The 25,075-nt window shown below is 48.2% G+C and overlaps 1 protein-coding gene across 5 annotated transcripts in view; it reads right to left on the minus strand.

The window, feature by feature from the left end:
- Positions 1-920: 920 nt before the first annotated feature.
- Slco2b1 (solute carrier organic anion transporter family member 2B1) overlaps positions 921-25,075 on the minus strand; it is a 49,299-nt gene continuing 25,144 nt past the window's right edge. For 4 of the 5 annotated variants that reach the window (XM_020155429.2, XM_074082821.1, XM_074082809.1 and 1 more), the window contains 7 exons: positions 14,081-14,183; positions 9,959-10,316; positions 6,845-7,010; positions 3,700-3,863; positions 2,432-2,496; positions 2,033-2,153; positions 921-1,243 (listed from right to left, as the gene is read on the minus strand). In XM_020155429.2, the coding sequence (XP_020011018.1) occupies positions 1,063-1,243; positions 2,033-2,153; positions 2,432-2,496; positions 3,700-3,863; positions 6,845-7,010; positions 9,959-10,316; positions 14,081-14,183 (1,158 nt within the window). In that variant the 3' untranslated portion in view covers positions 921-1,062. The remainder of the gene's footprint in view (positions 1,244-2,032; positions 2,154-2,431; positions 2,497-3,699; positions 3,864-6,844; positions 7,011-9,958; positions 10,317-14,080; positions 14,184-25,075) is intronic. The other variant, XM_074082829.1, reaches the window with a different exon arrangement.

A 25,075-nucleotide genomic window follows, 5' to 3' on the forward strand; every position in this document is an offset into this window, starting at 1 on the left:
TAAGACTCGGCTAGAAAACAAGACAAGACCTGACTCAGAGAAGGTCTGGGGGAGCCAGGCATTACTATTTCCCATGTGACAAACTCAGGCCTTACACAGACCCAGGCTTTCTGGAGAACCAGAGCCTACCCCAACTTAAGGGTCATAGAATCAGAAATTGTTTACCAGTCCCAGGGATGCAGAGTTGGGCCCCAGAAGGGAATGTAGAGACTAGAATTCTATTCCCAAAAGCCACAGTGACTTTGGTGGCCCCTGGTTAGATGTGTGTGATCTTGACAATACACAGATAGAGGTGAGTGTATCTGATAGTGTGCATGGTCTCTGAAGTTACAGGGCTTCTAAGGCAAGGGCTAGGCCTCACCCTAAACTGTGGCCTCCTATGTACCAAGGCTGGGATTTCCTAAGTCAGAGAGCGAGTCTCTGCTTCAGCTAAGGCTTCTGCTCAGTTCCCTTACAAAGCCCCTGTGTTCCTGAGTTATGAGGCCAGCTCCCTCTTCCCTGTGGGCTCCCCTTAGAGGCCAGCTCTGGGCTCTGCCTCCAGGGGGAGCCAAATAGACACTTCTCGAAGGCAGCCTGGGGCTGGGGAAGAGACCTGACTTTATCCTGACCACACAGATGGCCAGGGCTGATGGAACCTGAAAGCTGATGAGTTCATTCCCTCCTGGCAGAGGAGGTGGCTGAGGCTCAGAGGGTGCTCTTGGTGAGTGGCAGAGGCCCTGTGTGAAAGGCAACCTGGTCTACTCTGGATTCCCTATGCTAGGCCCTGCAATGCACAGCAGTCCTTCCACTCAGGAAGCTTGGTTCCAGGTCAGCTGTCTGGCTGAGGGAAAAATGAGGAAAACATTCTTGCTTCAGAAGTGGCCACCACTCTGAATAACTCTTTGGTTCTAATGAACAAACAAAGGTCCAGAGACGGTCAGTAGTTTGTCCAAAGTCACTAGTCCATTTAGTGTGCAGCCAGAATTGGAACACAGTGCTTCTAACACTGAATCCTAGGGAGAAGACTCAGAGCAGACACTGCTATGGCTCCTGATCTTGGCCAGGATGTAGACCCAGGGCAGATCATACCCTGGAATCCTCTGACTTCTTCTCTGGCTCTGATGCTAACAGCTGCTGCTCTAGGCCAGGGCTGGATGCTGTGACCTCGGACCCCATCTCTTTGTTCTGTTGCCTCAGGATGGCCAAAACCAAGGTGAAACACACCAGGGAGCCCGTTTTGAAGAAGAACTGGAGGCCGATGAATCTGGGGAAGAAGAAGGGGACATTGAACTCAAGAACTTGAGTAGCAGGGCATGGATGTTCTTAGGCTGGGGGTACAGTGGAGTCAGCAGAAATTGTCTATTGTGAAATCAGAGACATTGAGGTATGGGGGTCACTGACCCTCCCCCCCCATAGGTCCCTTTCTTGGAAGAGGGGGAGGCTGAACAGAAGGATGCTGAACAGGGGCAGAAGCCTGGGCACCCCTTATTTTGTCTTTGACTGCTGTGTGGCCCAGGCACAGGGATCAGGGGACCCAACAAGCACAACTTTGGGTTGCCCCCTCATTCACACACAAGACAACAGGACACCCCATCTCCTGTTTAGCGCATCAAGGCCTTTGTTGATTTTTTCTTCCTCTGTGGGACAGAGCAGAAGGTGACCAGCTCCTGGCCCTGGTCCTCTGCAAGTCCTCCCATATCCACCCAGGTCAAGGCTTCTGTGCCCTTCAGTTCCTTTGATCTTCACTGAGATGTGGGAAGACTGAGACCTGCAGACGGTTCTCCTGCTCCTGACTCCAGGTTCCTGTGTCAACTCTGCCATCAGACAGCTGGGATATGAGGCCTAGCTGTGCTAGTTGTAACCCATGTGATCTTGGGCCACCTACTTTAGGTCTCACTTTCCTCATCTATTAAAAGGAGGAGCCAGTGTTTGGCTCTTAGGGTGGGCTCAGCCCTGGATATAGCACCTGTCACCAGTCCCTCCCTGATGGTGTCCTGCCTGGAGTCCTGAGGGTTTTTTGCCCTCTCCCCACAGCCACCCATCCAGGTCTCACCGGTTTCGGAGCAAGTCATGGTCATAGTAGCGGCAGACGGCTCGACGTCCACAGCTCAGGGCCCAGTGTATGCAGGTGGTATCGATGGCAGTACCGTGGATCACAGGGCTGGGCATCCAGGCTAGGAGAGGAGAGACTCAGGACACAGTGGCACAGTGCTTCCCAGCCCCCGTCCCTCCACAGGCACACACAACCTCCCAGAGGCTTGCCTAGCAAAGGAAGTCTTGGCTCAGACGTCTTTGGCCTCCAGCACCCCTTAGCATGTATCAGAGAGAGCCTCCTCAGACTCTTAGCTTCTACTTGCACCCCACCTCTGCCACCTGTGTCCCCCAGATCTAGCACACAGTGGGCATCTGGACCCCCATCACCACTACAAAGGGGCCCAAGCAGGCTCTTTACCCAAAACTCTCAGGAGCATAAACTGCATCCCCACAGCCAAAGTCTTGTCTTCTTTCTTCACTCCCCTAACAAGCAGGACATGACAACATGAGGACTGAGAGGGCTCCAGTTCCCAGGGCCAGGGAGCAGCAGGGACAACTGTCACCATGCCCTCTTCTCCCATACCACATCAGCCAGTCTGAAAGTTGTGGCCTGGGTCCTGCACCTGTCACCCCTCAACCTGGCCTCTCCTAAACAGCACCTGTGGCTGACACTTAGACAGCACTTACTACAGGCTCAGTGATTCTACACTGCAGCCTCCCTTCACCCTGAAGAGGTGGTATATCACTAGCCCCATTCTGTTGATAAGGGCACTGACACCTGACATGTAAAATGACTTGGCGAAGGTATCACCATTGTTGGTGTCAGAACTAGGACCTGTGCCACCACAGTCCTGTGCTCTCAGCTCCCTGTGGCATTTGATCCCACAAAGAGCTGATCTCTGATCTCTCATATTAGCCTGTTTTAAAGATCCATGAGTCTTTAATATTCCCTTTGAATTTGCTAGAAAGTAGAGAGTGAATAAAACAGAATGAAAAATTGGAATTATCTTGTTCTGAGGTCTCCTTGTCTCAGCCTTTACCCCAGGAGACACTGCTTTGGACTTGGGTGACAATTTGTCAGGCCACCAGATATTCTCAGGTCAAGGGCCAGAAAGATCTTAGACCAGGAAGCAGTACTAGGCTTGGATGGGTCCATAGTGGGCACTTAATATGCACCTGGTGCTTTGACGGTTGTGCAGGATCAGGACAATGGAGATGGGGTTGGTTTCCTGGATGTCTGTCATGTGGCCCGCCCATTGCAGGTGGCCAGGGAGATTCATGTCCTACTGTAGGATGCCTTCACTGGATGCCCTCACTGGGGGAAGCCAGGACAGGGCTTTAGGTGTAGGCTCTTTTCCCCTGGGGCAAGTAGGGCCTGGGCTCTGGCAGGGGCATCAGTCCTATTCTGACACTTGCTACAGGACTGGGCCTGTCCCTGAATTATGAATCTGTTTCCTTATCTGCAAGATTGGGAGAAAACCTCAGCTCAGCAGGTCACAAGGGGAGATGAAGAAAGGATAGCAAGGAGTTGGTCTGTTGTCGGGACTCAGGACACTTGAGTCGCCTTGTTGCTTCAAGGTCTAAGGTCTAAGGTCTTCCTGGTCTAAGTCCTCCCTTGAATCCCTTGTTGTGGCTGTGGCTGAGGGCCTCTTGGTACCCATCCACCCTTCCAGCCCCGGCTTTCACCTCAGAATGAGCATGAAGGAAGGTGTGTGGGTGACACTGGCCATTGCTGCCCCCAGGCTGACCAGAACAACGAAGGGCAGGACCAGGTGACTGCAGGCTGAGTCACAGGAGCCCGCAGACACTGGGCTGTCCCCCACCACGCAGCTGCAGTTGGTGTAGAAAACCTGGGGTAGGGAGAAGGGGGAGAAAAGCCTTTAGGAACCCCCAAGGGCAGGCAGTTTGCTAAAGGTTATGCCTGGGAAGCTCCTGAGTGGCCCAAGGGCCCACAGCCAGTAAGGGGAAAGCTGGCTGGAGTCTGGGACCTTGACCTTTTGCTGAATGCAGATGACTTGAGGAGCCAAGCAATCCTGGACACAGGCTGTCTATGCACAGACAGGGCTGAGCCTGGACAGTGGTTGTGAGGAGAGGGAGAAAATGCACGGAAGCGTCCTCAGGTCAGCCCTGGTGTGTTTGATGGTGGCCTGCATTCACACTCAGTGGCAGCCTGGAAAACTTCCAGGCAGAGATTCTTTAAGAAATGGTCTGGCCGCCAGTGCCCTCAGGCACCTGTCAAGAGCCAAGCCAAGCCAAGAAAGCTGGGCTTCTCTTTTCTTCACCATAGATTACAGTTTTCTTGACCAGTGTATCCCAGTCACTCCAGCACCCAGAGGCCCAGACAGGTGTGCAGGGATTGGTCCCATCAGTTCTCCAGGTAGCCCAGATAGCCTGGGGCAGGTGGAGCCCTCTAGGCCTCTCACTTCCAACCACGGCAGCCTCAGGTTCTTCCCAGTGTGTGAGAAGGATTGGGAAGACTTGAGGTGGAGGCTGGGGCCTTGGAAGGATTCATGCTTGGCAGAAATGAGACATGATAGCTGTGTACAAACGATGCTACAGCCACTACTAGGACAGACTGGGTGGGCAGGCAGGACAGGCCAGGTGACTGGCATTGCCCCTTTACTCGGTCAGGGTTGCTAGAACGGACACCAAGACTGGAGATCTTCCTTTCAGGATTCCGCCCCACCCTTCCCTCATGTGCATCCAATTCCATGGCACAAAGTTCTCATGAATACCTCCAGTGTTTTTGGCTGCCTCAGAGTCTCACTCCTCCTTAGCACACAGCCCTGCCCTATGAGCCTGAAATTCAGCCAGCACCCATTTCACTGTGTCACCCACACATGCATAGACTGTTACCGTGTGCAGCTGAATTCAGCTGGGCACAGACCAGCCCAGCCCTGAGCCCGACATGAGTCAAGGTACTCATGTGGCCTGAGAAGACACACATGGCAAGACGCAATCCCAGGCCAGCAGGACGTCCCTGAGTGCTGACTGTCTCAGCTGCACCCTTCTCCAAATACTGCACCCAAACCCAACCTCCTCAGATGACCCAAAAGGGCTGGGCCAGGGCCAGAGCCTTGGGTTCTTGTCCCAAACCTGTTATAAGACTGGGCACTGCTTGATCTTTTTCCTGGCCTTCATTTCCCATCTGTACAACGGCGAATAGGAGTGTACTGAGTGCTTCCAATCCCCTCAGCACTGGGGGAAGTGCTTTCCTGGGTGATGTCACATGTCTCTCCACTGCTGTTTAACAATTCACCCAGGAAAAGCATTTACTCAGTACAGGGTTTGCTATTTAGAAGTCACTCAGTAATATCACTCCTATTTTAACAGACTAAGAAGTGGAGGTGCGGGTATAAGTAATCTGCTTACATTAACGGCCAGTCAGAATAGGGATTTGAGCCACGTGCCCTGGTCCTTAGTGTTCAGTGACCCATAGCTACAGTAGTTTACCTAGTCAGGATTCTCCCTTATCACCAAGGCCAGGGGGTCCTAGGGGAGGACAATGACAATGAGTTCGAGGAGGCCCAAAAGGCTGTGATTGCAATGATTCCAAATGCAAACAATTAACACAGCCCAGCTGTGCCTGGCTGACTTCCAAAGGACTTCCCACCATCAGCCAGGTGCTTGCTCTTCTCCAGCTGGGGGGCCCAGGCCCCTCCCTGTAGCAGCTCAGGCTCAGATGCTAATGGGGATACAGGGGCAGGGATTCCGTGTGTTAGAGGTGAGGAACTCTGGAGAGAGCAAGATATCATCATAACAACCAGCCTGACAAAGCTCACCACACCCCAGAAAAAGGCTTGACTAAAGCCTAGAGGTCTGAGGAAGGCAGGTATTGTCTCCATTTGTTATTTTGGGAAGCAAGGAGAAAGGGGAGAGACAGATGGTGTTGGTCTTGGTGGCTCTTCTCAGGCTCACACAGAATGCACTGCTGCTGGTCACACTGCCCTCATCTCTGCACTGGGAGTAGCCTGAGGTCCAGGCCCATTGGCTCCTCACCCCCACACACATATCCCACACAAGGCCTGGCACAGAGGAGGAGCTCAGTGAAGGTTTATTGACTTGACTGTCTGGCTAGGCATGTTGTGCCAGTCTCCTCTGACAGAATATCCTGTCTGATAGTCTGCTTGCCTTCCTCCACCTTATGGCCTCAAGTGAGATGAAGTACAGATGTGACCCTGTCATTCCTCTGCTTAAAGCCCATCTGTAGTACCCATTGCTCTGCAGATAAAGTACCCACTCTTGTGCTGGCATTTATGGACCTTCCTTGTCTGGACTTTGACCCCTTATGCTCCTCCTCCTCCAACAAATCCTTTACAGTTACTTGAAACATTGTGTGTATGACCATGAAGCTTGTGTGTGCTTCCAAATCTTTGCATATGCTGTTCCCCCTGCTTGGAAAACTCTTCCCCACAAAGTCTTAGTTTGTCTACCCACCTTGGAAGGTCTGACCCAGGTGCCACCTCCCTTGGAGTCTTATGGGACCCTCCTGTGTGGGCTATGTCCATCTACCTCTGTATGTATTTGTAAGGACAACTTCTACCCATCAGCACCCTGGACTTCCTATGGTTCCTTTTGCATCTCCCCTACGTGGACAGCTGGGGACCAACTCTGGCTCACCTCCCTGGGCCTAGGCTGGCAATGAAACTCATTGAGAGAATACTACTCTGCCTCTGCTAACAAAAGGAGAGAGACAGATGGACAGCAACAGAGGGAAGAGAGGCAGGGTAAAAGCATTCAGAGGTGAAGCATGACAGGCCCGCAGAGCCGGGGAAATACAGAGGCCCTGCAAAGCAGAGGTTGTGACAGAGACCTGTCACAACCTGCTCACCTGGCTTTTTCCCAGAGCTTCCTGGACCACTCGGCCTGTGCAGCCAGCATGGCAGGGCGTGATATACTCCACATGGGCACGGGTGTCACAGACAGGGTTGAAGCCATCCGATGAGCAGGAGCAGGGCTCTGCGCAGTTGGGAAGTAGCCCCTGCCCAGGCTGGGAACTGTGAGTAAAGAACGAAGGTAGGGTTAGCCCTTAGGTCACATGCTGGACCTCTGTCAGCTGGGCTGGGGCTTCCTCCTCCATATTGCACCCCTGTGGTCACATGACCTCTCTGCTCACTCAGCTGTCCTATTCACTGTGTCCAATGTCACCTGTCTCTCTCCTGAGGGCCCATTTCTAAAGCCCAGAAGTGCCCCTGTCTCAGCTGTCCAGGACAAGGTGGGGGTGGCCAGGGAGGTCAGAGAGAAGCTGAGTTCGAGGTGCAGATTGCCCTGAAGTGAGGGCACAGAGGTAGGCCCGGCAAGTTCAGGAAAATCCTGATTCCACCAGGAGATGGTTGGCAGGGGCTAGGAGGCTGGGAAAGGACAACTGTTGAAATGGCCTGAGTGTGTGGAGGGGTGGAGGGTGGGGTGGGAGGAGGTGGGAGTGAGCAAAGGTGAATGCCTTCCTTCCATGGTGGACTCTCCCTCTGAGTAGGCAGGAAGGTCACTGCCAGCACAGTACTTTCCTCCTCTCTGCCAGACAGCACTCAGGTGTCTGACACTGTCTTGGTATGTCTACCTCGGGCAGGGAGCCGGCTGGCACTGTCTGAGCTCAGGCCTTCCAAGGGGATCTGCCCATGTATTTCTAGATCCTGTGCCCATAGTTGGAAGGCTGAGCAGGGGATAGCTTGGTGGGGAGGGCTTTTCCTCAGTGCCTCCTCTCTCCTTGACTATCTGCAGCTGTTTGCTTCTGTCAGAAGAGTCCTGGCTCTAGGCTCTGCTGGATGGGTGACTGCCTCTCTGAGGCTTGTTATACGCATCTATAAAATGGGCACATTTTACAGACCTCATTAAGACCCTGTGGGGATGCAATAAGATATAACAGGGGAAGCACTGGGCTTGGCATTGGGTGTGTGGGAGGCTCTTGGCACTCAGCAGACTTTCATTATTGCTAGTTGAACAGGAACTGTTCTTCTGAACTGGCTTAATTGGTTCCAAAAAGTTTCTTCAATGAATTAGAACCCAGAATTCAGTAAATAAACTCCAAGAATATTGATGAGAACATAGGTGAGATGAGATGTTGAAGCCAAAAAAGTAATAACAGAAGGAAGGAAAGACAAGGCAGGAGGGATGGCCTAGCTTTTCCCATTAAAAAATTTTTTTCTAATGTGGTATCTATACACAATGGAATTTTATGCAGCCATGAAGAAGAACAAAATGTTATCATTCACTGGTAAATGGATGGAATTGAGAACATCATTCTGAGTGAGGTCAGCCTGGCCCAAAAGACCAAAAATTGTATGTTCTCCCTCATATGCGGACATTAGATCAAGGGCAAACACAACAAGGGGATTGGACTTTGAGCACATGATAAAAGCAAGAGCACACAAGGGAGGGGTGAGGATAGGTAAGACACCTAAAAAACTAGCTAGCATTTGTTGCCCTTAACGCAGAGAAACTAAAGCAGATACCTTAAAAGCAACTGAGGCCAATAGGAGAAGGGGACCAGAAACTAGAGAAAAGGTTAGATCAAAAAGAATTAACCTAGAAGGTAACACACATGCACAGGAAATCAATGTGAGTCAATGCCCTGTATAGCTATCCTTATCTCAACCAGCAAAAACCCCTTGTTCCTTCCTATTATTGCTTATACTCTCTCTACAACAAAATTAGAGATAAGGGCAAAACAGTTTCTGCTGGGTATTGAGGGGGTGGGGGGGGAGAGGGAGGGGGCGGAGTGGGTGGTAAGGGAGGGGGTGGGGGCAGGGGGGAGAAATGAACCAAGCCTTATATGCACATATGAATAATAAACGAAAAAAAATTTTTTTTCCTGTGGTAAAACATCCATTTACTTTTTATTTGAAAAATCATTGAAAGGACCTGGTCCCTCCTCAGACCAGGGGCTTCCCAAGGGCATGGCTGCCAAGCCCAGAGCAGGCTCTGCACATGGAGGTTCTCACTCCAGACAGTCAGTTGCCTTGCTGTTTGGGAAAAGGAGGGGGAGGGACAAGGGAGGAGAAAAGGTGATGAGAGTGGGACCTGGGATGCCTTGGCCCTGAGCTGAGGCCTCACAGCCATGCAGAAGGAACCCCAGGTGAGGGAAGCTGGCACCTGGGTGAGGAAGGAGATGCCAAGAAGGAGGTGGACAAGGAAGTTGGGGAATTCTAGTTGGGTGTTGGGCCAACCCAAGCCTGAGAAGTTTACGGGAAAAATGATATAATTCTGGGGAAGAGGCAGGAACAACAGAATTTCCAATAACCTCTCCAAAGGCTCCCAAGGGGAGAGGGTTTGTGAAATGGGGAGGAGGAAGTAGGAGGGGGCGGGAAGAGGAGAAAGGCATCAGGGACCTTTCTCCAGGAGGGTGGAGGCAAGCACTGTCTCACAGGCTTGGACGAGGAATGTTAGCGCCCTGGATCAACAGAGTTTTAGCTCAGTCTAAGAACCAAAAATCACAGCAGTCTCCAGTCCACCCCACCCAGTGCATAGTCTCCTCTGTAGCCTCCCCAAGAGGCTCATCCCCCTCCTCCTCCTGCCCCCAGGGATGGAGCTCCCTCTTCCTGGATCAAACAGAGTTTCTTACTGGGAGAAAAACCTCCCGACTGGCTGGGCTGGGTTCTGCCTCTTATGGTGTGGCCTGTGTCTCATTTCTGCTGGGCCCTCAGGGCTCGGCCACCCTGGATATGCAATCCCACGGGTAGCTGCACCCTGACTCAGTCTCCAGCCCTCCTCAGGCCTGAGCTTTTCTGCCCTCGAAGTGCCAGCTGTGCCCCTTCTATGGTACCATACTCCTTCCTTGGAATCTTCCAGAGAGAACATCCACTGCTGTGTCTGAGTCCAAGGAGGGAAAAGATGGGGAGGTAAGAGTAAGGCAAGGGGGCCCTGCTGATCTCACCTCTATCTGGGCCCACTTGCTTCCTCTGTTCCACTCCCGACCCCCACGTGCTCTCATACTCCCATGCACACTCACCCAGGCCCGGAGGTGACGCCTGCAATCTGGTGAGTAGAGCAGCCAATGAAGAAGAGGGGCAGGCTGAACAGCAGGCAGAACAGTGCCCCCAGCAGGCAAAGGACACCAGAGTGCAAGGGACCCAGGTGGAGACGCTTGACCAGGACGCCCCCCACCACGATGCCCACCATGGCCAAGGGGATGATGAGACAGCCAATGAGCAGGTTGGCGAAGGAGGCTGTGACAGAAAACTGGCGCTCCAGGAACTTCGGCAAGAAGGTGGCCATGCCAGCCACCATACATGACATGCACACCTGGGACAGGACCACTAGCAGGAAGATGGGGTGGCGCAGCGTCCTCAGCAGCACCCTGGGGAAGACTGATAGGATGAGGAGAGGAGGTCAGAGCCAGCAGCCAGACACACCATCCCTGTTTGTCCATCCTGCCCTATTCTGTTCCTAACCACTTCTTCCATCCCATCCCATTCCATTTAATTCTATTGCATCCAATTCTATCTCATTACATTTTGACTCCTCCCCATTTAATTCCCTTCCAGCTTTGAAATTCTGTTCATTTCTTCCGCTCCATTGAGTTAAATGGCATTTTATTCAGTGTGTTTATTTCCATTCAATTCTGTTGGATTCCATATAGTTCTATTCCATGTCATCCCATTTGACTCTATTTCATTCATGCCATCCCATCTCATTTTTCAAATTTCTACTTAATCATCCTTTTTTTTTTTTTTTACCCTACTAGACTTTTTGTCCTATCCTGCTGTAGCTCTCTGCAAGCCAACCCAGGCTTTGGTCCTCCCCCTGGGTCCCCAGCCCTACCCTGATCTCCCATCCCTAGTTTGTGTTTCTCCAGAGCACTTTACCTAACAGACTACACATTTTATTCATTTAGCTCTTTTATTGTCACCCTGCCTCTTTTATTTCAGAGCAGATTTTTGTCTGTTATGTCAGTTGCTAAATTTCCAGACCTCAGGACAGACTAGGCACTTAACAAGTGTCTGTGAAAGAATGAAGGAATGAATGAATGGGCATACAGATTACTATGTGATCAAAGGTCAAATGGGCAGAATCTCAGGCCTCAGAGAAGAAGAACCCTCAGCAGTCTTGGTGCTGGGAGGCTTCCTGGAGGTAGGACAAAACCAGGACCTAAAGACATGGGAATCGTGTGGTGGAGCTGGCATGGGAGAGGGGAGAGGAAGACATTCCCAGAAGGGGTACAACAGAGGCAAAAGCTTGGAGACAGAAATAGAGGTGGCTGTTATGGCATGGGTGACCTCCCCAATCTCCAGCTAGCTCCAAAAATAGTGCCTCATTCACATGCTTCTCTCCCCACAAGTCTGCTACACAGAAGGGTTCATAATGGTAGGTAAGTCCTTTCCCTTTGGGCTCTAGTGTCCTCACCAGTAGGGACAGTCCCGGGATGTCCAAGGGGGTACTTTCTGTTATGACATGTGTGACCCTTTCCCACTGTCAATCAAAAGGAGGGAGAACGGTTTCTACTTGTAGTAGGCAAGACAGCAGTTAGATGAGGGGTGTGAGAGAGGCAAGGCCCTTCAAGGAAGAGAAGCAAACTATGCCAGGCAGGGCTGGGGGAGAGGCAGGCTTGGGGGATCCTTGGGGCCAGGTATGTGTGTGTGTGTGGGGATCCCTGCTGTTTCTGTAGTGGCTAGACTAGGGCCTCTGTCATGAGAGGTGAGTTTTGTCTGTCCTCAGAGCTTGCCCAAGCAGCTAGTTCCCTAGTCCCCTGGGCTGGAGCAGGAGCTGTTTCCTAAGGAGCCAGGAAATAAAGACGAAGGGTCTCACTGGGATGGGTCGGGGCTGTGGCTATGGAAACCCCCCTCCTTCGCATCGCAAGCCTGCCTTCTATTCCTAGTTCCTTGCCTCAGCAGTGCATAAAGCCAGCGTTTTGGAGTGGGGCGGGCGTCCCTGGCCCTCACCCCAGGTAGTTACTGCAGCCTTCTTCCCTCCCTCCCTCTGTGAGCTGTCCTGGCCGGGGCATCTGATACCCAGTATGAGCCAGGGGATTTTAGTTGGGCTTGACCCAAATTATACAATAGCCTTCTCTGCAAGGTAAAGAGAGGGCAGGGACACACCCAGGTCCATCTAGTGGCCAGGGGAAGGCCAGGAGTTCTCTGGGTTCTCCTGACTTCTAGTTCAAAGTCATTCTCCTTCTACTACTTAATGCCCCCTAATTCCTATCCTCTCTGGCAGCAGGACTCCAGGGGGCTCCAGCCCACTGATTTCTCCTGCACTCTCTGCAGTGCACTCTGTGCCCATCCCCCACCTCTCCTCAGCAGCTTCAGCCTTCTCCAGAACAGATGGAAAATTCCTGGAGGGCAAGACCAGGCCTTTCACTTAGCACTACCTGAAGGGAAATTCCAGGGTCCACGTCCAGCTCAGAGGGCAGTCTTCCCCATAAGAAGGGTGACATGTTAGGGCCTCCCTCAATTCAGTGACTATGTCTTCCCCATCAGCAGTGGTCTTCTGCTTCAAATAGGAGACGTCCTCCCTCAGTCAAGGTCTCTCTTAACTCAAGGACAACACCTCTCCTATTAGAAGCTTCCACAGCCCAGGGACTACTTTTCCCCAAGAATGTAAGGCTCTTCCAGCAGAGAGATCACTGTTCCTTCTCCCTCTGCTTCCTTCAGGGTTCTAGGCAGTCAAGGCCAGGGCCTGGTGTCAGACTGGCTCTTCTGCAGCTCCATAGAAGCAAATAAGCCAGGTTGGCTAACTGGCCACAGGGCCTGTGATCAGCCCAGCCTCGGTCTCCTGCAGATTCCTGTAGGAGCTGAAACTACTAGAGACAAGCTGGCCTAGAACATTCACTCTGGGATCCAGTTTCAGCAACTGGCCCTAACTTCTCTCTGGGCAGGAGCCAAAGCAGTGATTAATAAGTTCTTCTGTGGTGCAGTGTGCTGAGGCCTTCCAGCAGCTGGGGGTGACCTGAGGTTAGGGAGTCCAGGCCCCTGCCCCATGGAGTCCAGCTATTCCTGGACTAGATTACCGATACTCCAGCATCAAGTCTTAGGAAGCTTTGTCCAGGAATTGGGTACAATTCTTTTCTGTTGCAAAAATCTTCAGTGAGGGGTTAAGGAACCCTGTGGCTAACTCCTCCTAAACCACAGCCGTGCCATTTTCTATCCTGGACATGGTCAGAGTAGGACAATTGGGTAGATCATGGGAATAATTATACCTTAGGTAAACACCATTTTAAAAATAGCACACAGGGACTTTCCGTGTATTGTCCCATTCGATTGTCATTACAGTCCTTGAGAGAGGTGGAACGAAGATTATTGACTCACTCTTTCAAATGAGGAAACTCAGACTAGAGATGGAAGGTAACTCCACAAGACTATACACTGATCAGTGTTGGGAAAGGCTCATATTTCTGCCTTCTCACTTGTTGTCTAGTGCTCTCCAACAGTCTGGCACACAGCAGGCACTCAATCAATGTTCGTGAGATTGGACTCTGGAAAAGACTACTTGGTTACAGTGTGGACTCTGATTACTGACTGATGGATTTCACAGTGTCAGGATCAGAGTTGCATGAATCTTACATTATTGAGTCTGCCTGTCACTGTGCAGGGAAACTGTACTGGGGAAACTGAGGTCCAGAAAGGGGCAAGGACCCAGAACAAAAGGTTAGGTCCCTGGATTTCAGCCCAGAACTCCCTTCACCTATGTCCAGCCTGGGAATTTAACAACTATTTGCTGAGGACCTCCTGCTTGCAGGCTCAGTGGTGGGTGGGAAGAGAAGGGCAGAGGCCCTGACCTTCAGGGGCTCTCCACTTGGGGGAAGGTCTGGACAGTACATGGCACAGATCTGAGCTCATAAAGAAGCTCTGGGGTGCTGAACCCAGAGAAGGGAGGAAAGTAGCCTTGCTCTTTGGGAGAACCTGGCACGGTGAGGAAAGAGCAGCTCTTGAGTTTGACCTGGAAAGACAAGGAAGATTTTGACAGCAATTAAAAAAAACTGTGCCTGGCAGAAAGGATTCCCTGAGCAAAGACTCACAAGGAGTGTGTGGTGCCTATAGGTGTAGAAGAATCAGGAAAGGAAGGAAGGAGCAGGAGCCTGTAACCCTCTAGGGAGCTCAGCCGTCTCCCCAGAACCTGGCCTTTGCTCACTTACCTTTGATGAACTGGAGCACAGTCAGATCTGGGGCAATCTGAGCCAGGCCTTCCTGCTGCTTCAGGGACTCACCAGGGCTCTGCTCAGAGGAGGAGTCCTCACCCTGGGGAGACACATAACAATGGCCAGTCAGCTAGATGCCAGAGATGTTACTCAGAATGGTTGTCAGTTGTGTGAGGGAGCTCTGTCACCGCTTCAGGAGCACTGGGGCCAGCCGTGTTCCATTGGTTCTTGGCTATACACTCAATAAGAGTTTTTGAAAGAGTGAATGAAATTCTTGGTTAAAATTTGTCATTCTTATCATTCAACCCTAATAGTCACCAGCATTACCATGAAAATTACCACCACAGTCACCATTATCATTATTCTTCCTATCACCTCAAAACTCACCCCCATTCACATCACCGTCCTCATGAACAATTAAATGACCAATTTATTCATAATGATACTATTATTATGATATGGTGATTATTGTCATTGTCTCTGTTATAATCACCTCCACCAACACAATCATTATCATTGTTGCTGTCACCTGAACTTTCAGAATCACCACCAATATCACAACCATCACCATCATCCATATCACCATCACTGTCTCTAACATCATCATCTCTACAGTGTCTTCACCAATGTCAGTGTTACCGACCTCACCTCCATCACCCAGTGTCACCAGGGACTCCATCAACTCACAGTTCTATCACCATCATTACCCCAGTCACCAAGAAATCTCCATTCTAACACCATTAGAAATGTCACTACTATGGCTATCATCAAGGTCACCTGTCCCACCACCACCACCATCATTAATATCTTTACCAATCTTATCATCAATATCACCATGATGATGACCCGACCACACCTGTCTCTTCATTCGTGACTGTCATTAGCTGGAGAGATGCCAGAAGCAGGATCTTCTAGTGGACTGTGCCCACCAAGAGGTGGGGATGGTGTAAGTCTGCAGGCTGGCTCTGTTCTGTGCTGTCTTCTGGGACAGGAAGGGAGATGGGGGTGGGTATGAGACAATAGCCCCCGCTCCTCTTCTAGGAAAGGTCAGGCCACAACCAGAGGGTGTGCTTAGCCTTGGGTCTGCATGGGAGGTGATCATGGGCACCCTGCAGTGGATCCCTGCCCACCTGGATAAGCATGGCCTCCATGAAACTCCTGAAGGAATGGCCCAGGGAGAAGGCTTGGGGTGTACAATCACATCTGAGTGTCAGGAAATCATGATACACACACACTACACTGTTCTAGAGCCTAACACACATCTCACCCAGACCCGTCAGCAGCCTTCGGAAGTAGGCACCATTATAACCCATCTCCTTTATCTAAGTTACAAAACAGAGACACAGAGATGAAGTAACTTGCCTGTAGTCATACAACTGATAAGTGGCCCAGTTAGGAATGAACTCAGACAGCTGGACTTAAGTGCTGGCATACCCTAGAGGAAAGGAGGTCACCAAGGCCACCAAGTGCTCCCCTCCCTGCCAACCTCTCCTAATTTATTCTACCTACCTTCCTCTAACAAAAGATCTGGAGGTGTGGCTCAAGTGACAGGGCACTTGCCTAGCAAGCACAAGGCCCTAAATTCAATCACCAGTACCACAAAAAACAAATAAACAAACACATTGTGAGGCAATGTGCTGTTGCCATGCACATTTTTCAGATGAGGAAACTAAGTCTCAGAGAAGTTGTTACAGACACAGTCATCCAAATACAAGTGACCAAGTGGGGTCTGATTTCACTTCATTTTTCTATTCAGCCTGAGGTCAGAATTAGAAACAACAAATTCCATGGAAGACTTAAGTGCGGTATAACGAGCAGTGTGGAAGAGGCTGCCCTGAGAGGAAGCTGGCTCCCCACAGCTGGAGTGTGGTCCACGACGCTGGACACCACCTGGGAGGGTGGGCTTGGCATCTCTGGCTCTGCCTCTTCTTCCCCTGTGCTGTCTCTTTGAGGTCCACACAGGCCTCATCCACTGGGTGGGGTCTGAACCTCCTTCCCTTGCATCTCATTTTTTTAGAGAGCCTCCTGAGGCAAATGCTGAATTTCCCCCTATTTCAGAACCTCCATAGCTGCAGCCACCAGGAAATCCCTGACCACACTCCCTCTGCCCTGCTCCCTAAGCTGGTGGCTAAAAGCCTGGTGTCCCAGCAGGACAATTCATTCCAATATTAATTTACGTGTGCTGACTCCCTTGGGCTTCTGCCTTCTCCTCTCCTATTTCACCCAGCGGGGGAGGGAGGGCTACAGAGGACAGAAAGCCCTAATGGGTTGCAAGGTTTTCTCCCTAGCTTTGGCTCCCAAAGCCTAAGTCCCCTGAGAAGATTCTGCTGGGTGTCACAGAGGTATGAGGAGAGCAGGGGGCTTCTGCCCAGGTGGGGAAGAGAATGCCATTCTTTTCACAACTAAAAACTGAGGCAGGCGCCAAGTAGACCGTGGATTCTGTAAGTTGTAGGCAGCCATGTATCCTTTGAGAAGCTGTTCACCTCTGAGGGCATGCTACAGCCTGGCCTAGGGAGGTGGGACTCCCATGTTCCCAGCTGCACCAACACTCCTCTGCTCCAGGCATGCTAAGAGTAGCAGGTAGGCATTGCTTAATGATCACAGTACACTGATGCTGATGCCTTCTGGGTGGAGGTGGGGCCTCCCTGGTGTCTGGGTACTGTGTAAGACCTCAGGACCTTTGCTTCATCTTGGTGGGAGAGCCCTGAGGATGATCTCTCAGAATGGGCATTCAGAGTGAAATTAAGTTAATTTTTAGAGAAAATAAATAAATAGCTATTTAATACACACTTAAGTCTGTATAAAGACTACCTGTGTTCCATGACTATCTTTTTTTTTTTTTTTTTGTTCCATTACTATCTTCCCTGCCAGACTCCCAGTTCTGAAAGAGCAAGCATCATGTTTACCTTGTTCTCTGTTGAAACCCTGGTGCCTGACACAGGACTGGGCAAAACGGTGAATGTCTGATACCTTTCCATTAAAAGAAGGAGGGCAAGAGATGGCTCTGACCAGCAGAAGCTCCAGCCAATGCCAGGCTCTGGGAAGGAAAGTGAGATCACCAAGAGGAGATGCTGGGCTGGTAGAGTGGCTCAAGTGGTAGAGCACCTGCCTAGCAAGTACAAGGCCCTGAGTTCAAACCCCGGTACCACCAAAAAAAAAAAAAAAAAAAAAAAAGAAATGCGATCATGCTGTGGGGAGTTCTTGGGCTGGGGATGGTTCAGAGAGGTGATAAGCGTGTCCAGGAAGCTAGGAGAACTGAGATTCCAGGAAATGTGGCTGGGGGCTGCACCAGCATGAGCCTGCTCCCCTCTTCACTGGAACCTGAAAATGAGCTCTGAAGTGAGGCAATGTGTACAAATCATACAACAAGAAAGTGGCTAAACTACGACCTGAACTTGAGCGTGGCCAAGTAGAAAAGTCGTACTTTATCCGTTAAGCCTGGATAAACTAACTCTGCCTGTTAATGCCTACAAACAGACAGAGTGAGTAAGCCTCCCTAGTGTGATTTGAAGGAGCCTGAAATCTCACCATTTAGGTTTTCTCCAGGTGAGGCACTTGGGTCTGTTGCTCACTCATACCTTATAGCCACTCTATCTCATGCAGCAACCTCCAGTCACATGTGGCTACTGAGCACCTGTCTACTGTCACAATGTGACTTCTCCAAATTGAGGTTTGTCCTAAGTGCAAAATACACATTGCATTTTGAAGATGTAGTCTGAAAAAATAGAAAATACTGCATTATTAATTTTTTGTGTTTATTATATTTGTTCCCAAGTTAGAATATTTTCAATATATTGGGTTAAATAAAATGTTATTAAAATTAATTTCGTTTTTTTTTTTTGGCAGTACTGGAGTTTGAACTCAGACCCTGGCACTTGCCTAGCAAGTGGCTACTCTTAAGCCACGCCCCCAGCCCTCTTTTGCTTTTTAGTTTTTTTTAGATAGGGTCTCATGCTTTTTTTGCCTGGATCAGACTTAGGCTTTGATCCTCCTACCTATGCCTCCTGTGTAGCTGGGATTACAGGTGTGAATCACCACACCTAGCAATTTCTTTGACATGGGACAGCATTAATAGAGAACCTGGGTTTGATAGCTTGGTCTGCCACTACCTCCCTGATGCCATTTCCCCTTTTGGGTCTCAGTGTTCTTTTCCTAAAATAGGTGCAGTAATAATGCCTGCACCAGACAGACTGATGTCAGAATGAAACGACATGATGAATGTGAAAGTGCAGTGTAGACCTGATAGGGATATACATGTGGGGGCAGGTGACATTGTGGTGCCTTTTACTATTTACATGGGGACAAGGGGCTCGCAAGATTCTGTGGGGCAGCACCTCATCCTGGCACCTCTCCCTTAGCTGTCCAGGTCTTTTGCCCCACTGTGATCCGTTCCACATCACTCTTCCACATCATGGCCAGAACTGAGAAAGAAGTAAGAAGATTCATTAATTCTCTTTATGGCAGCATAGTCAAAAGAAATATTATATAAGCCATATGTGTAGTTCTAAGTTCTCTAGTGGCCATGTTGTGCAAAAGTCAAACAAATTGCACAGGGTTTGGAGAAGAGGAAGGGCAGATCTGCAGGGGCTGGGGCTCTGGGAAGGCGTGCAGAGAGAAGTGTGGTATGGGATGGGACAACAGGAAGGGGGAGGTGGCTTGAAGCAGGGTACAGTATGACTAAGGGATGGTGGTGGGAAGGAGCTTGTTGTGGGGGACAGGCAGTAGTGACACCAACCTGATCATAGCAAGTGCCTTGCTGGGGCAGCAACTGGGGTAAGAGGGAGACTGGAGCCAGACCTGGGAGGTTCGGGGGCAGGCTAAGGGACTAAGACATTGTTCTATGAGTTTCAGGAGACCTAATTGTCCCTGGTTCCCTTCTCTGTGTTCTCAGTAGGTTTCCATCTCTTGTCCCTCATCTGTTTTCAAGACCTCTGACTAATAGTGAATTCCAGAAACAGGAAACACTGTGCTTCTGCTTGGAGAAGGGCTTGGAGTGACCCATCTGGGCTGTGGTTTGCCCTGGTCAGCAGGCCTGGGCCAAGGGGCTATTAGAACTTCCCCTCCTACAGTAATAATGGGCTCTGTGCTGACATTGCATGCTGTGTGTGGCTCAGGCCACACAAGGCCCTACTAGCTGCTGAGCCTCCAGGGATCCTTGAGGTGGCTTCCTGGTCCCACAGAGCCAGGGATGACTGGTGGTAGGTGATAAGGAACTCACGGTCAGCCCTCAGTGTCCATGGCCTATCACCATAAGAGGCAGCCACCAGGTTGGGGTTTTCTTAGAAACCTCCTATTTCTCTGTGGCAGAGAAAGGGTTTTTTTCTCAGAGCACCTGGAGATCTGGGCTTCTGTGAGGGATGCACCAAGCTTCAACTTTCCTTCCACGAGGTTCATGCAGCTGGCTTTCCCCAGAACCATCAGAACCAAATAAGTGACTCACCTGTGCCAATTGAAGTGGTCTTCACAGTCCATGCATTTATGCTTTTTCCTGTCATTCTATTAACCTTTTGATCTTATTTATAGTTTTCCTGCTGCTTAGTCTTCATTGATTGATTGATTGATTTAGCACAGGGCCTAGATTAGATTTTGCTGGAATTGAATCTCAGCTCCATCATTTTCTAGCCACATGACCAGGTTATTCAATTTCTCCATAAATCAAGCCCTTCAAGTGTAAATGAGGCATAATGAGTACCTCCGGCATAGGCCTAATTCCTATTATACTAGTACTATACCTGGGCTTGGTGTGAGCTATTCAAACTTTGGAATATAGTAAAAAGTAAGATATAGAAAAGCAAATAAGAGGCACAATGGCATATTGCCCCACTCTAGTTAAAACAGCTATCATAGAAAAGACAGAAAGTGACCAGTGCTGGTGAGGATATGGGGAAAGGGAACACTTGAGCACTGTTTTGGTGGGAATGTAAATTAGTGCAGCCACTACGGAAATGAGTATGGTTTCCTCAACTAAAAATAGCACTACCACATGATCCAACTGTACCACTCCTGGCTATCTACCCAAAGAAATTAATAGGTCAAAGAGACATGAAGTTCTGGCATGTGAGGACCCAGTGAGAAGACACCCTGTGCAAGCCAGAGACAGCCCTGACCAGACCCCCACCATGCCGGTACCCTGATCTCAGACTTCCAGCCTCTAGAACTGTGTACTGTGACCAATAAATGTCTAGAGTTTAAGCTGAGAGAGAAAGAGACAGAGTAACGGAGACACAGAGAGAGATCTGCGGTACACGTTCACTGCAGCATTATTCACAATAACCCTGACATGGAATCAATCTAAGCATCCATTAGCAGACAAGTGGATAAAGAAACTTGGTGTATACATAATAAAGTATATGCTTAAAAAAGAAGGAATGTCTGTCATAAGCAACACGGCTGAACCTGGAGTACATTATATTAAATGAAGTAAGCCCAGCACAGAAAGACAAATACCACATCAACCTCATTTGCATGTGGAGTCTAAGAAAGTGGAACTCAGGAGCAGAGTTGAATGGTGGTTTCAGGGACTGGGGGCAACGGTGGAGATCGGGGAGATGTTTGAGGTTTTGGGCACAAAACCTCAGGTAGACAAGGAGGAATAGGTTCAGTGATCTACGTAACATCATGGTGACTCACTTACTAACATGATATTGTGTACTTGGAGATTGCCAAGAGAGTAGATTTTTAAGTGTTTTCACCATAAACAAAAGGATAACCATGTGAAGTAAATGCATGTGTTAAATAGCTTGACTTATCCATTCCACACTGTATGGATGTATATCTATATCTGTATCTATATCTATATCTATCTATATCTATCTCTCTATATATCTCAAAATATTCAGTATACCATAAATATGTACAATTTTTACTTGTTAGTTAAAATTAATTTGAAACAAATAAAATTTTAAAAAATTGTTGAAAAGGAAAGCATTTAAGGAGAATATTAGAAAAAGGCAGTTATACGGTTTTTCCCCAGCTAGGCACGGGTGGCTTACAACTATAATCCTAGCTATTTGGGAGGCTGATTCTGAATCAAGGCCAGCCTGAGCAAATAGTTCACAAGACCCCATCTCCAAAATAATCAGAGAAAAAGGAAGCCCTGAGTTCAAACACTAGTCCCACCAAAAAATAATTTTTTCCCCTTTTAAGAGCTGGCCTGGTCAGAGAAAGGCTCCTGTTTACATAGCATGCATGTCCAACAATCACTGCCTACCTCCACACTTTGCCTCACTTCATTGTAAATTGTTTTTCTTCTTCTCCTTTTCCTTCTTCTTCTTTTGGTGGCACTAGGGTTTGAACTCAGGACCTTGTGCTTGCGAGGCAAGCTCTACCACATAAACCACGACTGCAGTCCTTGCCTTATTTCATTCTTATGAAAACCCCAAGATAACTGGGCATGGTGACATGCCTGTAATCCAACACTTGAGAGGCCAAAGCAGAAGGATAACAAGTTTCAGGCCAGCCTGGGCAAAACAGCAAGACAGCCCAGACTGGCTACCTCTCAGTCTTCTTATCTGTGAAATGGTGGTATTGGACTAGATCAGCTGGTTTTTAGCAAAAGAGCCCTTTCTCCAGTTTAAATCTTGTTCTAGACTGTTATAGGAGCTGGCAATAAAACACTTGCCTAGCATAATGAGGCCCAAACCCAGCAAAACAAAACAATAGTAAAAATAAATAAATAGGTATAAAAACACATAAAAGTAGACTTGCTCTGATTGGAGAGAGAGAAAGAGTGTGTGTGTGTGTGTGTGTGTGTGTGTGTGTGTGTGTGTAGAAGGCTCTTAACCCTGCCTGCAGACAGCCCTCCTCATTCTGCCTGCAGTGGCACGCTTGGAGTTCTGTGGGGTACAGTTTGAAACCACTCAAGTAGATCACCCAAAGGGGCCTCCAGCCCTGATGCAGTAGGAAGCTCTGTGTGACCAGGCCAGAGGGAGCCTCTTTATCAGCCCCTTATGGGTAGGACTTGGCTTCATACAGATAGGCACAGGGACCACTAAGCTCAAGGCATTTCCTTGCCTCTCTGTGGGCCTCAATTCCTCCACTTGTGAGGTGGGGTGAGGGTTAATCTGGCTCATCACTCAAGCCCTTCCACTTTAGAGAGGTGGGGTGAAGGGGGAGTCACAGCCCTGTACTGCCAGGGATAGGGAAAGACATAAGAGGGCTCCCAGGCTGGCTTGCCGGGGTCTGAAGGCAGGGCCGGGAGGAAGGCAAGGGTACAAGGAAGGCCTGTGTCATCTTGAAACATGTGGAGGCTGCAGCAGAACACAGAAGTGCCAGGGGAATCCCAACAGACCAGCCCTAAGTCTTGGGTTTTAAAGGGCCCTTGCCACCTTCCACTCCTGTCCCCTATCCCTGGCCATTCTCCCAAAGAGGCACATTGAGGTTAATGACTAGAAAACAATAGGCTTTGTAGACTTATAAACTCTTATCCAAAGTGTGGCCATTTGGGATGTGGATTTTGGAAGTCAAGACAATTTCAGGCAGTGAACCTCAGAATTACAGAACATAAGTACTTGAGGATCTCTAGCTATTAGAAACAGAACTTTAAAACTATAAATTTAAAATTCCAGGCTATGGAAGTCAATGAAAATGAAAACACAACCTACCGGAACCTATGGGACACAGCTAAGGCAGTTCTGAGAGGAAAGTTTATAGCCATGAATGCATATATTAAAAAGACTGAAAGATCCCAAATTAATGACCTAATGATACATCTCAAACTCCTAGAAAAACAAGAACAAGCAAATCCCAAAACAAATAGGAGAGAAATAATAAAAATAAGAGCTGAAATCAACAAAATAGAAACCAAAAAAACCATACAAAGAATTAATGAAACAAAAAGTTGGTTCTTTGAAAAAATAAACAAGATCGATAGACCCCTGGCAAACCTGACTAAAATGAGGAGAGAAAAAACCCAAATTAGTAGAATTAGGAATGCAAAAGGGGAGATAACAACAAACACCATGGAAGTCCAGGAAATCATCAGAGACTACTTCGAGAACCTATATTCAAATAAATTCAAAAATCTTAAAGAAATGGACAGATTTCTAGACACATATGATCATCCAAAACTGAACCAAGAGGATATTAATCACCTGAGTAGATCTATAACACAAAATGAAATTGAAGCAGCAATCAAGAGTCTCCCCAAAAAGAAAAGTCCAGGACCTGATAGATTCTCTACTGAATTCTATCAGACCTTTAAAAAAGAACTGATACCAACCCTCCTTAAACTGTTCCATGAAATAGAAAGGAAGGAAAACTGCCTAACACCTTTTATGAAGCCAGTATTACACTTATCCCAAAACCAGGCAAAGACAACTCCAAAAAGGAGAACTATAGGCCAATCTCCTTAATGAACATTGATGCAAAAACCCTCAACAAAATAATGGCAAACCGAATTCAACAACACATCAAGATCATTCACCACAACCAAGTAGGCTTCATCCCAGGAATGCAGGGGTGGTTCAACATACGAAAATCAATAAACGTAATAAACCACATTAACAGAAGCAAAGACAAAACCCACACGATCATCTCAATAGATGCAGAAAAAGCCTTTGATAAAATCCAACACCATTTCATGATAAAAGCTCTAAGAAAACTAGGAATAGAAGGAAAATACCTCAACATTATAAAAGCTATATATGACAAACCTACAACCAGCATTATACTTAATGGAGAAAAACTGAAACCATTCCCTCTAAAATCAGGAACCAGACAAGGATGCCCACTATCTCCACTCCTATTCAACATAGTACTGGAATTCCTAGCCAGAGCAATTAGGCAAGAAGAAGGAATAAAAGGAATACAAATAGGTAAAGAAACTGTCAAAATATCCCTATTTGCAGACGACATGATCCTATACCTTAAAGACCCAAAAAACTCTACTCAGAAGCTCCTAGACACCATCAATAGCTATAGCAAGGTAGCAGGATATAAAATCAACATAGAAAAATCATTAGCATTTCTATACACTAACAATGAGCAAACGGAAAAAGAATATATGAAAACAATTCCATTTACAATAGCCTCAAAAAAAATCAAATACCTAGGTGTAAACCTAACAAAAGATGTGAACGACCTCTATAAGGAAAACTATAAACTTCTGAAGAAAGAGGTTGAGGAAGACTATAGAAAGTGGAGAGATCGCCCATGCTCATGGATTGGTAGAATCAACATAGTAAAAATGTCTATACTCCCTAAAGTAATCTACATGTTTAATGCAATTCCCATCAAAATTCCAATGACATTCATTAAAGAGATTGAAAAATCTACCGTGAAATTTATATGGAAACGCAAGAGGCCACGAATAGCCAAGGCAATACTCAGTCAAAAGAACAATGCAGGAGGTATCACAATACCTGACTTCAAACTATATTACAAAGCAATAACAATAAAAACAGCATGGTACTGGCACAAAACAGACATGAAGACCAGTGGAACAGAATAGAGGACCCAGATATGAAGCCACACAACTATAACCAACTTATCTTTGACAAAGGCGCTAAAAATATACAATGGAGAAAAGACAGCCTCTTCAACAAAAACTGCTGGGAAAACTGGTTAGCAGTCTGCAAAAAACTGAAACTAGATCCATGTATATCACCCTATACCAAGATTAACTCACAATGGATCAAGGATCTTAATATCAGACCCCAAACTCTAAAGTTGATGCAGGAAAGAGTAGGAAATACTCTGGAGTTAGTAGGTATAGGTAAGAACTTTCTAAATGAAACCCCAGCAGCACAGCAACTAAGAGATAGCATAGATAAATGGGACTTCATAAAACTAAAAAGCTTCTGCTCAACAAAAGAAATGGTCTCTAAACTGAAGAGAACACCCACAGAGTGGGAGAAAATATTTGTCAGCTATACATCAGACAAAGGACTGATAACCAGAATATATAGGGAACTTAAAAAACTAAATTCTCCCAAAACTAATGAACCAATAAAGAAATGGACAAGTGAACTAAACAGAACTTTCTCAAAAGAA

The sequence above is a fragment of the Castor canadensis genome, chromosome 1 (genome assembly GCF_047511655.1).
Source record: "Castor canadensis chromosome 1, mCasCan1.hap1v2, whole genome shotgun sequence".
Taxonomy (NCBI): domain Eukaryota; kingdom Metazoa; phylum Chordata; class Mammalia; order Rodentia; family Castoridae; genus Castor; species Castor canadensis.